The sequence below is a fragment of the Pterocles gutturalis genome, unplaced genomic scaffold, assembly GCF_000699245.1.
Source record: "Pterocles gutturalis isolate BGI_N339 unplaced genomic scaffold, ASM69924v1 scaffold22658, whole genome shotgun sequence".
In the NCBI taxonomy this organism is placed as follows: domain Eukaryota; kingdom Metazoa; phylum Chordata; class Aves; order Pterocliformes; family Pteroclidae; genus Pterocles; species Pterocles gutturalis.
In genome coordinates, this window is record NW_010123797.1 from 20,468 (window position 1) to 33,535 (window position 13,068).

At 49.9% G+C, this 13,068-nt stretch overlaps 1 protein-coding gene across 1 annotated transcript; it reads left to right on the forward strand.

Annotated features, from left to right (window-relative positions):
* The first annotated feature begins 1,699 nt into the window (after positions 1–1,699).
* SLC2A2 (solute carrier family 2 (facilitated glucose transporter), member 2) lies at positions 1,700–11,906 on the forward strand. The gene is made up of 12 exons (XM_010078059.1): positions 1,700–1,714; positions 2,353–2,448; positions 2,999–3,072; positions 3,179–3,337; positions 3,855–3,979; positions 4,747–4,862; positions 5,713–5,875; positions 6,884–7,071; positions 8,449–8,553; positions 10,357–10,458; positions 11,304–11,507; positions 11,715–11,906. The coding sequence occupies exons 1-12, from the start codon at positions 1,700–1,702 to the stop codon at positions 11,904–11,906; spliced, it is 1,539 nt and encodes a 512-aa protein (XP_010076361.1).
* The last annotated feature ends 1,162 nt before the right edge of the window (positions 11,907–13,068 follow it).

Below are 13,068 nucleotides of genomic sequence, written 5' to 3' on the forward strand. Positions count from 1 at the left end.
GTTTCACAGTGCCCCAGGGTTTCGGTTTGGGATGTTGGATCAGGGGTCTCATTTGTCTTCCAATTTAAACTTGAGCAGCCTGTTAATTGTCTAATCCTGCCAGCCCCTGGCGTGGAGGCGTTTCACCGCAATGCAAAGACACGGTGCTTGTAAATGCCTGGGTATCCACACACGGCAAGCAAACAGACGCCATGGGCAAAGATCTCAGCTGGAAGGACAAATATTGGAGGAAAACTTCAAAAAGCCCAGCCTCGGGACCCTCCCCCTTGCAGCTACGCCAGCCCGAGTGGGGAATGCAGGTGCTGTGGCTGGAATCGATGCCTGCAGTGAATCAATGCAGTGAACTTTTCTCCTCCAGTTAAAGTTTTACTTTACTGGAAGAGACCAGTGCAAAGATTAGTGGTCTTACAGTCTTTTTTTTTTTTTTTTTTTTTTTTTTTTTTTTTTTTTTTCTTTTCTTCTAATATTTTTTTTTTTTTTTTTTTTTTTTTTGTCTCTTTCTCTGTAGAAAGTACACGTTGTGCCCATGTGAAGCCTTGCTGACGGAGAGCATCATCCAATGAGTTGCCGTAACTTGGCTGCCAGACCCATCAGGTAATGGCATTAATCAGCATTAATCACCTTCCCGGATGATTCAGCCTTTGGCATGTCTGCCACGCGTGCCATTGTCCGCCCTGGCCCCACGGCTCCTCTCCCTGATGATGTCAAGGACAGCAAAGCCCAAACACGAGCGAGACCAGCTCAGACCAGCTCTTACAGATGTGCAAAGTTCATGACTACCGAGTGAGCCCAGCCAAAGGGCTGCGATACAGGGCAGCATCAGCAGTATTTGCCAGCATCAGCAGTATCTGACAGCGCAGCAGCAATCAGCGGGGGTGCCCAAAGGCTCAGCATTCATGCCGCTGTGGGCTTTTTAACGAAAACGTACATTACAGTAATATTCTGGGTAATTTTGTGGCGTTATATCTCCATGAACACATGCAGCCGTCTCCTCTGAACGCTCAGGACGCATACGTACAGGTGTGTGCTGGAATTACAGCTGCGTGTTGAGAGGGCTGTGTGTGTGCAGGTTTATGTGTATACAGAAACCTGTATACATCTGTATTTATATATGTTTGGCTGCATATGTTATATACAAACATAAATATATTTTAAACAAGTGCTACCTAAATAAAACACTCTGTCATTTTCTAGCTTCTTTGCTACATGTGCTGGAAAGGTTTCTTCTTGCTAGTTCAGCAAGAGGTTTGCAATGTAGCACAGAAACCCAGCAGAGACGCCAAGAAAGGTGTTGGACATCTCAAATGGGCTGCAGCGTGTCCCCAAGTCCCTGGCACGTCGCATCATGGACTGTTCAGCTGAGGGACAGCCCCAAATCAACCTTTCAGCTGCATCACTTGACTTTCCCAGGTCTGCTCTATGTCTTTGCGGGTCGGTCTCCCGTCATCTCATTTGTCTCCAGAAATACAGGGATTGGTAGCAGCTGCTGTGAGCCAAGCAGTGGCCACATAACGCATGGAGAGCTTGGGTTTCTCATTAACTCCAGAGGTGATATAGTCCCATCTCTCGGAGCACCAGCCAGTTTTGCTGCTTCCATCCCTCCTTCCCTGCTCAAGCTCTCCCCTTGCTCCGCAGCCCAGGACAGTGACCGTTCCCAAGAGGACAGCGGGTGAGCTGCAGGATGGACAAGAAAAGCAAAATGCAAGCAGAGAAGGTAACTATGGCTCAGCTGTATTCTTACACTAGAATTTCTGTGGGAACCCAGCATGGAGCAATGGTATTTATTGCTTGCCAAGACCAAAACCCACAACAAAAGAAAATACCCTCCCCTAAATAACTGCTCTTTGATATCTGCATATCGAGCGTAGGGGCAAAGGGGTCAAGGGATGGCTTTTTATTTTTAAGAGCTCCATCAGCTCATCAGATTATTTTCTTCCATCACAGTTAAAATTATATTTGAAACAGCCCTGCTGAAAAACATTTTTTTTTCAGTGCTGTACCTGTGCTGGGGACGGGGCAGGGCACGCTGCCGCCGCTACTCCTGCACTGCTGTACTGGGCAGAGCACGGGGGCGAGGATGGGCACTGCAGCAGGGACATCCTGGGCACAGATTGCTCTTCGCAGGGTAACGCCGCTCTGTACTGGGGGCTTGATCCTGCCCACCCCCAGCAGCTTTCCCTTCTCCTTTGGAGCCCATCAAAGCGTCCCTGCTGCTGCAGTGGCACCCCTGGGTGCTGTGGTCCCAGCTAGCCAGGGAGCAGCGTCCCTTGGGACAGGGATAGGGAGCAGCCCCCCCGCATTTGGGAAGGGCTACGACAGTGGGGTAAGGCTGTTCTCTGCTCCTTCCTCCAGCACCTCACGGGAACACTGGTCCTCTCCGTCTTCACTGCAGTGTTGGGCTTCTTCCAGTATGGCTACAGCCTGGGTGTAATTAACGCCCCCCAGAAGGTAAGCTGTGTCCCACAAGCCATGCACAGCCAAGGGATGAGGGCTTCAGGGCAGCCAGGGCTGGTTTGTCCCTTGCAGAAGCCCTCTGGAGGGCTCTGTCACTTCCCCAGGTGCTCTCTCCCACAGCACACAGCCCCCACAATAAGGCAGTGGGGGGAGACAACAGTGAGGACCCCCTGCTGCCAACCCCCCCCCAGCAAAAGGAGGGGGTCTCCGCACATCATGGCGCTTTCCCCGCTGCAATGCGGTCCCTGTGACCAGACCGAGGGACGGCAGCTCTCTGCAGGCGCTGAATCCAGACACCACGCTCACCCTGTCCCCAGAGGCGGCACTGGATGTGGGGGGATGCTCTGCGCCTGCCCTCGCAGTCCCTCCGCGCTGGGGTCCAGCTGCTGGGGAGCTGTGGGGGACCCCAAGATTTCACCCCTGCAGAGCCTGTAATGAAAAGCTTTTCCTGAGACAGAAAAAACTAAACAAAACAAAACAAAACAGGGGTTGGGGGTGGCTATAGACTTGAGACAATTACATTTTTCTTCTTTGCCCATCACAGGTGATAGAAGCCCACTACGGGCGTGTGCTAGGCATCGCCCCCCTGGACAGACATGCCACCAACGCCTCCGGGGAGGATGGCACCATCCCCATCCCCAGCACAGAGCCCTGGGGTGGCACTGAGGGCACATTCGTGCCACCGACCGACCCCAGTGAGGACCGGCACAGAGCTGTGGGGTGGCACTGAGGGCACGTTCGTGCCACCGACCGACCCCAGTGAGGACCTTGCCTCATCCCCACACATCCTCACCATGTACTGGTCCCTCTCCGTCTCCATGTTCGCCGTCGGTGGCATGATCTCCTCCTTCACCGTGGGATGGATCGGCGACCGGCTGGGGAGGTGAGAGGAACTCCTGTGCCATGACTCATGTGCCACAACCCAAGCCTTTTTTTTAATATTTTTTTTTCCCCAGCACTGTTTCCTCCCTGTAGAAATACAGTTTGGGTTATTTTCCCCAATTTAATTTAAAAAAAACCCCTCAAACCTCCAAAATACTGTTCCAATCATCACAGAGGTCTGGCTTCTTAAAATGTGCAATTATAAATCAGACATTTTATTGCAACTTTTAGCATTTCAGACAAGCACCTGATGAGCAGCCTTGACTAATGTCTGAATTCTTCTTTTCTTCCAAAACGCAAAAGGGAGCGGAGGGCATCTGAACAGCATTTGCACAGGGTATATGACGTACTTTCAGCTACCCTGAGTGCAACCCTGTTCGATATTTTTCAATACTACGATCATTATTTTTTCCCCCCATCGTGCTGATTAAGTCACTTAATTGCTCTGACTGTATGTGGTGATGGCTGCTTGGGTCAGGAGCGGTGCCTGACCGAGCTGTGCTGCTGCTGCCTTGCAGGGTGAAAGCCATGCTGGTGGTCAACGTCCTCTCCATCGCTGGGAACCTCCTCATGGGGCTGGCCAAATTCGGGCCAGCACACCTGCTTATCATTGCCGGGAGAGCAGTCACGGGGCTGTACTGCGGTAAGTCCAGGCTGGGTCGGCTGTCCCTCAGCTGGGTGCTGGGTGCTGCACTGCTCCAGGGCTGCAGTTAGAGCTTCTTCCATTTTAAAATTATTTTTTGGTTTAGTTCAGAAGGGGTTTCACGGGTGGGAGTCTCCCTCTCCCCCTATGTCTGTGCTTCTCAATCCAGGATCTTTCCCAGAGTATTTGGGTTGAAATTGGTTTATTTTACGTATCCCGGAAAGGAGCGAGTCTCTCCTCTCTATCTCAAGGCTCGATCTTGGCGGTGGCTGCTATAACAGTATGTGATTAGCTGTGCTGTTTAACAGGTTCCCTAGACAACAGTACCGTCTAGCAGATAGTACAGGAGCACCGTACACAGAGAGGATAAGATAGGAGACAAATAAGATGGAATTATGTTAGAATTGTATAGAAATAACAGCTCATTATCACATACTGGTACACAAATACAATACTCCACTCTGAAGGTTCAAGGCAAGTTTTAAGAAAGCTCTTTGCTCTGTGATAACTTCTCCCAGCAGCTGATCTCTGCTCCAGGTTCATACATAGGTGTTCAAGTGTAACAGCTTCTCGGCTCAGGGCTGGGAATCCAGGGCTATCCGACCACCTTTGCAGTGTGCAGGTGGTTCCCAGGCACGCAGGAGGGACTCGGTGGGACGTGGGATGCAGCACATGGGCTCCATCCTCCGTTCCCGTTTGGGAAGCAGTTTCTGCTGATTGCTGAGCTGTGGTCTAGAAGAGGTGACGCTCACATGTGCTCGATGCAGGGCTCTCCTCTGGACTCGTGCCCATGTACGTCAGCGAGGTCTCTCCCACGGCCCTTCGAGGAGCGCTGGGGACATTGCACCAGCTTGCTATCGTCACGGGTATCCTCATCAGCCAGGTAAGAAGGAAAGTGCATGAGTCCAGAGAGGGTATTTCAAAGATTAGGGGTATCATTCAGCATTGCACCCCAAAACTGAAGGACAGTGGGAAGCAATCTGCTCTAATGGTGTTAAACTCCTACTTTGAGTCAGAGCTGCCCTTAACAAAGATGACTTCTCATGAAATAGAAAGTACTTCTGCAAACATTTTCTTCTTTCCACTGCGAAGATTTTGTATGCATCTCATCAGAGTCAGCCTGGATCCTGAACATGAGAGCCGTGATATTCAGGCACTCAAAAAGGGCTTCATCAAGAAGCATGGAGTCCAACATGTCCAGTATTTCCCACCATGGCAGGAGTCCCAGCTATGTAACGGGCTGGCAATCATGGACCTGTTGGAGCGAGTCCAGAGGAGGCCACGAAGATGGTCATAGGGCTGGAGTACCTCCTGTATGAGGACAGGCTGAGAGAGTTGGGGTTGTTCAGCCTGGAGAAGAGAAGGCTCCAGGGAGACCTTTGAGCACCTTCCAGTGCTGGATGGAGGCTACAGGAGAGATGGGGAGGTACTCTTGATCAGGGGTTGGAGTGACAGGACAAGGACTGAGTCACCCCAGGGTGGGGAACAGGCTTGCAGAGGTTTGTCCCACAACATCCATAAACCAAAGTCTTTTGGCTTATTTTACAGCATCTGTTCATTCCCTCCTTGTAAATGTGCATCACAACTAAAGAAACCAAACTATTAGAGGACTGAGAGTTGGTATTTGCTTCTAGTTTTCTTCCAGGTCATCACTTCGCAATGCCATAGTGGTCAATTGTTTTCTTTTTCTAGGGTGCAGAATAAGCCATTCACATGTGCCTCAATTATTCCAGGTCCTCGGACTAGACTTTCTCCTGGGCAACGACGAGATGTGGCCCCTGCTCCTGGGTCTGTCTGGTGTGGCTGCCCTCCTGCAGTTCTTCCTGCTCTTACTGTGCCCTGAGAGTCCACGATACCTTTACATCAAACTGGGGAAGGTGGAAGAAGCTAAAAAAAGTAAGACACACATTCTGGCCTTGCCTGGGGTTGTTTTTATACTATACGTAGATTTAGATGGGATATTAGGAGGAAGTTTTTTCCTGTGAGGGTGGTGAGGCAGTGGCCCAGGTTCCCCAGAGAAGCTGTGGATGCCCCATCCCTGGAGGTGTCCAAGGCCAGGCTGGATGAGGCTTTGAGAACCTGGGCTAGTGGGAGGTGTCCCTGCCCATGGCAGGGGGGTGGAACTAGATGATCCTTAAGGTCCTTTCCAACCCAAACCATCTGTGATTCTATGAAACACAGAAGGAAAAGCCGGGCTGGGGACTCACACACGTAACTGGGTATAGTCACTCCATCCCACACAGCACATTTTGGTCATTTGCATATAGTCACTGACTAAGGCACACTTGCTTATATATCCCTGCGGGTGGCATGAGCCTTGGCATGTTACTCCTTTCCATCAGAGAGATCACATCTAGCAGAAGCCACCCCCCAAAACCCCATTCAGAGAGAAGAGACTTCATCCAGGTGTAAAAATGACATCTTCTAGGGGACAGCTGATCTCTCTATCCCTGGTGCTATTTGCAACTACACAGCAAATCCACAGCGGTTACTGCAACCACTTACACATCTTCCAGCCTGGGCCCCCATAGCTGGTTCAAGCTGACTCTGCCTGGAGTAAGAGCAGGCAAGGGTAGGACACAGCTGAAATGGAGGCGAGAACCCAGGATCAAGTAAAACCGAGCATGTCCACATGGACCAGAAACTACTGAAACATTTTTGCATGGGACTAATAAGCATTATGGAAGAATGAGGCTTGAGCACGGTATCTCAGAGCTTTTGCAGAACTCATGTGCTGCTGCCCCTTGCCAAGCAGACACATCTTTGATCCTTGATGTGCCATGAGAGTCCTCAGAGCACTGTCCATGTGGCTGGCTTACCCCAAGTTTTGCCTAGAGAGATTCTTGTCCTTACTCTACTCCTTATCTACCATTGAAAATAAAATGTCACATTTTTTTTCTTAAGGTTTGAAAAGGCTCAGAGGAAACTGTGACCCAATGAAAGAGATTGCTGAGATGGAAAAGGAAAAGCAAGAAGCTGCTAGTGAAAAGAAAGTCTCCATCAGACAACTTTTCACCTCTTCAAAGTACAGGCAGGCTGTCATCGTGGCGCTGATGGTGCACATGTCTCAGCAGTTCTCAGGAATCAATGCGGTGAGGCTCCCAAAAATGTTTGTCTTTAGAGAAACCTATGCTGAGCATGAGATGGGGAGGGACTCTTTATCAGGGAGTGCAGGGATAGGACAAGGGGTTTTAAGCTGAAAGAGGGGAGATTTAGATGGGATATTAGAAGTTCTTTCATGTGATGGGGGTGAAGCATTGGCACAGGTTGCCCAGAGAAGCTGTGGATGCCCCATCCCTGGAGGGGTTCAAGGCCAGGCTGGACGAGGCTTTGAGCAACCTGGGCTAGTGGGAGGTGTCCCTGCCTGTGGCAGGTGGTTGAAACTTGATAATCTTTAAGGTCCCTTCCAACCCAAACCATCTGTGATTCTGTGAAAAGGCAATGCTGGCTCCATCCAAGCCATACAGTGGTTAGGAGAAGGCTTTCCCGTGACTGCAGGAGGCTCCCTGGCCACTGCCATCAGTGCTGGAGGTGGATGTCACCACCACACTGGGCTGCAGGAGGGCAGGAGGGTGTGAGGGAGTTCAGCACGAAACCAGCTGGCATGGAGGGTCCACACTGAGCTCTCCCGTGACTCTCCACCTGCCTGAGTTCATCAGCAGTTTGCTCTCTTTAATGACCATGTGCTCACCCCAGGAACCACAGAATCATTCTCTTCTAGCTATTTCCAGCTAAGCAGTTTCTACACCACCTCCTGGGATACCAGAAATCACCATTTTACACCCAGGAGCATAAAGCCTCCTTTTCAAAACCAGATAAGACTCCAATTTTTGAAAGTGGCAACTTCACAAAGGTTAAGGCCTCTGTCCCACCATCTTTCAAAATTGTAGAGCATTTCCACACAGCGAGGCGAGCAGCACACAAGGATTCCCAGCCTCGCAGGGCCAACCCGGGGCTGAGCAGCCCTACGGAGCCCAGCCACCCCAGCTCGGGGCCATGCCCAGCCCCATCCTCAGCCACGGGCTCAGCCACCCATTCAGCTCCTGCCCTTCCCTTCCAGCAGATAGGCATCACCTTTTTCTTTGAGAGAAGGGAGAAATTTGAGTCATTCTGATGTACTGAGATTACTTTTAAATGCATTTAAAACTCGGTCCTATTAACATATTTGTCTCCAGCGCCCAGTCCTGGTGATGTGGCTTTCAAGATTAAACATGGGACTAGATGGAAGAAAACAGTTTTAAATGTGCAAATGCAGTAGCTCAGGAGGGGAATTTCAATGGGATTTTTAAATCCCTCAGGCTCCTTTGAAAGTTTCAGCTTTAATTATTATAACAAGCCATTAAAAAGTTAAAAAACTAATCATGAAGTTACTTCACATCTCAGCCAAGCAAGTGCAACACTTCCCTCAAGAGAACAAAAAGTTCCACCAGCCCTGTTACCTAATCCTTCACCCTAATGTATTTTGATAGATCTTTTACTACTCAACAAGCATTTTCGAGAGAGCTGGAGTTGACCAACCCATTTACGCAACCATTGGCGTTGGAGTGGTGAACACAGTCTTCACTGTTATCTCCGTAAGTAAATATTTCTGCCCCCCAGACTACAAAAACACATAAGCTACAATGTGGTTTTGAATTAAGATTTTATCCTGGAGCTGGGGCTGGGGTTTGCAGTTCTGCAGGGCTGACCCTGCACACCTTACAGGAAAAATCATTCCTTGGGCAAATCTCCTTTGAAAAATCAAGCTTTGAAATGCAGCCCATTACCATTAAACAGCACTGCTAAATGCCTCATGAGGGAAAACTACATCACCGTGTTCAGGGAAGCTCTGGTAGCTCAGCATGTCCCCTCAAAATAAAAGTTGCCTTTGAGACTGAAGTTCTGTGGGTCCTGTTCCCTTCGGGGAGCAGGCAGGGACTGGGGTTGCGATGGGGAAGCTATCTTACTTGTTGTCTTTCCAATTGTCTTCTGTATGTACATAACACCTGCCCGAGTGATATCAAAAGTAATAAAAGTAATCTAGCACCTATCCTCATTGTATCTATGCAGTGCTCTGCAGCAATAAAAGGATGATTCCATTTTCACAGCTTTTCCCTTTGTTTGCCTCTCTCCTGAGAGTATTAACACAATTCCTATCAGCAGGCAATTATTTTTTTAATGTGGCAATTAATAGAAGATCAGGAAATGCCAAGCCCACTTCTCTCACATCTCTAGAGAGACTTAGGGAGCAAAGGACTTTCACCCACCACGAAGCAGGACTAGCTGAAAGGCAGAGATCTTAGTCCAGTGTGCAGGAGGCAGGAGGTCTTGGGCTGAAGCTGCTTTAGAGGCAGTCCCATCACAGGTCCCATACAGAGCAGAAAACGTGACGTTTATTGTGAAATGAGGTACAGGGACGTTCAATCTCCACTTGTAGCCTGGAGCATTTGCTCTTTGCTTCTTTTGACCATGAGCATTTAAAAATTACCTGCATTTGTAAATAAATGACAGACCCCGATCAAAAGGCAGAAGCACTGACAGCTGGGTGGACCTTGGCAAGGGGAGAAGGGAGCACAGAAGCTCGCTCTCAGCAGCTTCACGAGTTAGCAGGATGAACTGCCTCCAGCAAAAGCAATGGTCTCTTGGAAGCATAGATCACTTGCAGTGGTGGCAGGAAAGACTGAGCTGATGGCCAAAGGTGTTCTTTCAAGGAGAGGGGAAGGAGCAGACAGCCTCAGAGGCTAGTGCGCAGTGTCTTAGGGCAGGCCAGAGGCACTGTCTTCTGGACTTACCTACATCTACCCATTTGGTGAAGTGACTGATACAGACTTAGATGTCAAAAGTTGGGTGAGATGACTGGAGTCCACCAAGAGGAGCTGAGAAGGAACAATCAAAGCCTTGTGGCTACCAGGGAAGCAAAAAGAGTCTAGGGGAAATTGGAGAAAAAATCCTGACTCCAGCTGTTACACAGCTATCCCTGCCCTAGGACAGGCCCGTGATGGGACTTGAATCATGCTATATTTTGAAGGCTGCTTCCAAACTAACGCAGACCTAGTAAGTTTATTCTTCCTGAAAAAGAAAAAAGAGAAAAAAAATTTCGTAATCAGCAATGCATGTGCAGGAGAGATGGGAAGTCCCAAGAGCTTGGAAATGCATGAGCTCTGATTATATGTGGCTTTGCCTTGCCCTTGGCAGGGCGGCTGCTCAGTCTGGCTCCCTGATAGCCACGGGCAGCGTTCCTGACACTTGGAAACCAGCATATAAATCTGTACCACGAGAGCTAAAAGAGCAGGAGTGCGGTGTGGCAGTGTTAACAAGTTGCTCCTTGCTAGCGGACCTGACTGAACATCTGGAGAGCAGCTGTGCTGGAAACTGAGCTGCTGCACATGTTTCTACAGGTGTTTCTGGTGGAGAAGGCGGGCAGGCGGTCCCTGTACATGGCAGGTGTGATGGGCATGTTAATAAGCGCTGTGGCCATGACAGTTGGACTTGTGCTTCTGGTAAGGATTTCTCTCCATTTTTTCTCCCTGGTTTGCAAACAAGAGAATACAAACCACGCTTTAAAATTAATGTTTTCCATTTTCATCTCAAAGTTCAGAGAATATTTGTCCTTAGGAGGGCTAGTTCAAGGCAGCCATACCTGGAGCCATCTCTGGTTACAGCAGTGCCTGAGGACGCTGTGCTCTTTGGCCCCTGAGATAGCCCAATGCTGCTGGAAAGGACTTGTGTCCCCTGTCCCCTCCCTGAGCCCACTGACAACCTCAGCTCCTTACACAGCAACTGCACTATTCCCACAGCATAATCCCATGCAAACACTGTGTGCCCTAAACCCTCAACCTCCATCTCCCTAGCTTGGTTCACAGATACTAGAGTAGCATCTTGTCTTTAAAAAAAGAGACAAATTATTCCTTCTGACACACAGGTGAGGGGTCAGCTGTGAGATGTGGGGCAGAACAGGCAGAGGATGGAGCCAGCTCCCATCACAGTCAGTCCAAAGCAGTGGTGCAAGATGTACAAATAAGAGGTGGCCTCCTTTACTGAACACCCTGGCTATTAAAGACAACACTATTTTGCTTCTTCCTGGCCATGCTGCAGGCAACGAAAGGGCTCAAAGGTACAGCTGAGCTGACAGCTGTGAGCTCCAACATCCCTCTGCAAGCAGCAACGCTAGCACCACACGCCCAGCCAGCACCTGGCACAAGAGTTTAGAGCTTTAATTATTCATGTCCAGTCCCCACTTGTCCGAATAGAAAGAAATTTCTGAAAAAGAAGCCTAATAAAAGTAATTAGTGATAATTAATGAGAGTCGTGTTGGGACTGTAACACTGAGCGCACCCTCTTGCAGAGCCAGTTTGCCTGGATGAGCTATGTCAGCATGGGCGCGATCTTCCTCTTCGTCATCTTCTTTGAAGTCGGGCCCGGGCCCATTCCCTGGTTTATCGTGGCCGAACTGTTCAGCCAAGGCCCACGCCCTGCCGCCATCGCCGTCGCCGGCTTCTGCAACTGGGCCTCCAACTTCATCGTGGGAATGTGTTTCCAGTACATAGCGGTAAGAAATCCCTCTAAAACCGTACAATTAAATGACTGGCACAACCCCACTGCTGGGCTCCCAAAGCAGCCCAGGGGGATATGGATGTTCCTCCTGGATCTCTGTCCCCAAGCCCCACTGGGTACCTCGGCCAGCTGGGGTAGGATGGGGAAGCCATCCCTGCGCTGCTGATGGTGGTGTCCCCTGTTCTCACTTCCCCCACTGCAGGATCTGTGTGGATCATACGTGTTTGTGATCTTCGCGGCTCTGCTTCTCATCTTCTTTCTGTTTGCGTACTTCAAAGTACCAGAGACAAAAGGAAAGTCCTTTGAGGAGATCGCAGCTGCGTTCCGCCGCAAGAAACTCCCAGCCAAAGCCATGACTGAGCTGGAAGACCTGCGAGGAAGCGCGGAGGCATAGACATAACCACGCACCCAGAAAGGAGGGACTGAGCGTGGACACCTTTCAGGTGCCTCAGGAAGAACGTTGGGCAAAAGTCTCATTTCACAAAAACCTTGCAGCTGGCAGAGCAGGAGGACCCATCCATTGGGTGACTCTGGCTGTTGCGGTTCAAACCTCCGAACCACAGGTGCTAACCTGGTGTTTTAGTCTGAAATACTCGGTACAACCGGGCTGCAGGAAGAGCTGGGGAAAGGATGGGAGGAATAAGTTATATGTGTGTCTCTACGCTGCACTGGAAGAGCCCAGTGGGACGATGATCTTACTAGCTGGCAAAGCGTTACACTGAGCAGGGTCATCACTCAGCTGGAATGAAGGAAAGAGGGGTCGGGTGATGCTGTAGCCTCATGTTTTCACCTTCTTGTCCCATGTTTGCTGCTTCCTTACGTTGAGTGATCTGATGCCTTGAGAAACCAACTGCTAGTGCAGTTGTGCCACCAGCACACAGCACTGATTGCCAAAGGTGCTAAGGAAAACAGCTGAGCAAAGTCCCCCTTACTTGGGGGGGGGTCTGGGATTCACCTCGCTTGCTTTGCTATCCATGCATTATGGAAATGCTGCCAAATCTCATAAGGATTTCTTGAGTCACAACATTTTTTAGGAGAATCTTAAAAACTCTGGCTGGACTGATGCACATTTTTTTTTCCTTTTGTTTCAGTGAGGCTATTTACCTCCTCTTTCCTCCTAGGAAGCCTTTCCTCCCTCCTTTATCCCTGCTGTAGCACAAGACACAACACATTGGTGACCACACAACAGGCCTGGGCATTCCCAGCCCCCAGGTCAGGACACTCAAGGTCTGCTGCCATCTCTCCCGTGGTGCAGCCATCACCAGGTCACCTCCCCTCATTGCTCCTCTTTCCCCACTCTGTGTCTGCCTTCCCTTCCTCTTATACAATGATTAGACCCACAGGCTCCAGCTTCAGCCAAGGCCTCCGGCTGCCCATCCTGTAATAATTACAGATAACCCAAGGGGGAAGTGGGTATTGCAGTGTTAACTGGCAGGTGCCCCGCTGATCTGACCCCCCCCTTTGCACCACTTAGAGTTTTGCTGGCTGGAGGTGCTTCAGCCAAGATAGTGTGCAAGCAGGAGGTTGTGTTGTTTCTATAGCCTCATTTGTGCTCA

Coding starts and splice junctions, on each gene's coding strand:
- SLC2A2 (XM_010078059.1), top strand. Junction 3,073..3,178: donor GCCACCAACGCCTCCGGGGA/GGATGGCACCAT, acceptor GCTGTGGGGTGG/CACTGAGGGCACGTTCGTGC. Junction 10,459..11,303: donor CAGTTGGACTTGTGCTTCTG/GTAAGGATTTCT, acceptor ACCCTCTTGCAG/AGCCAGTTTGCCTGGATGAG.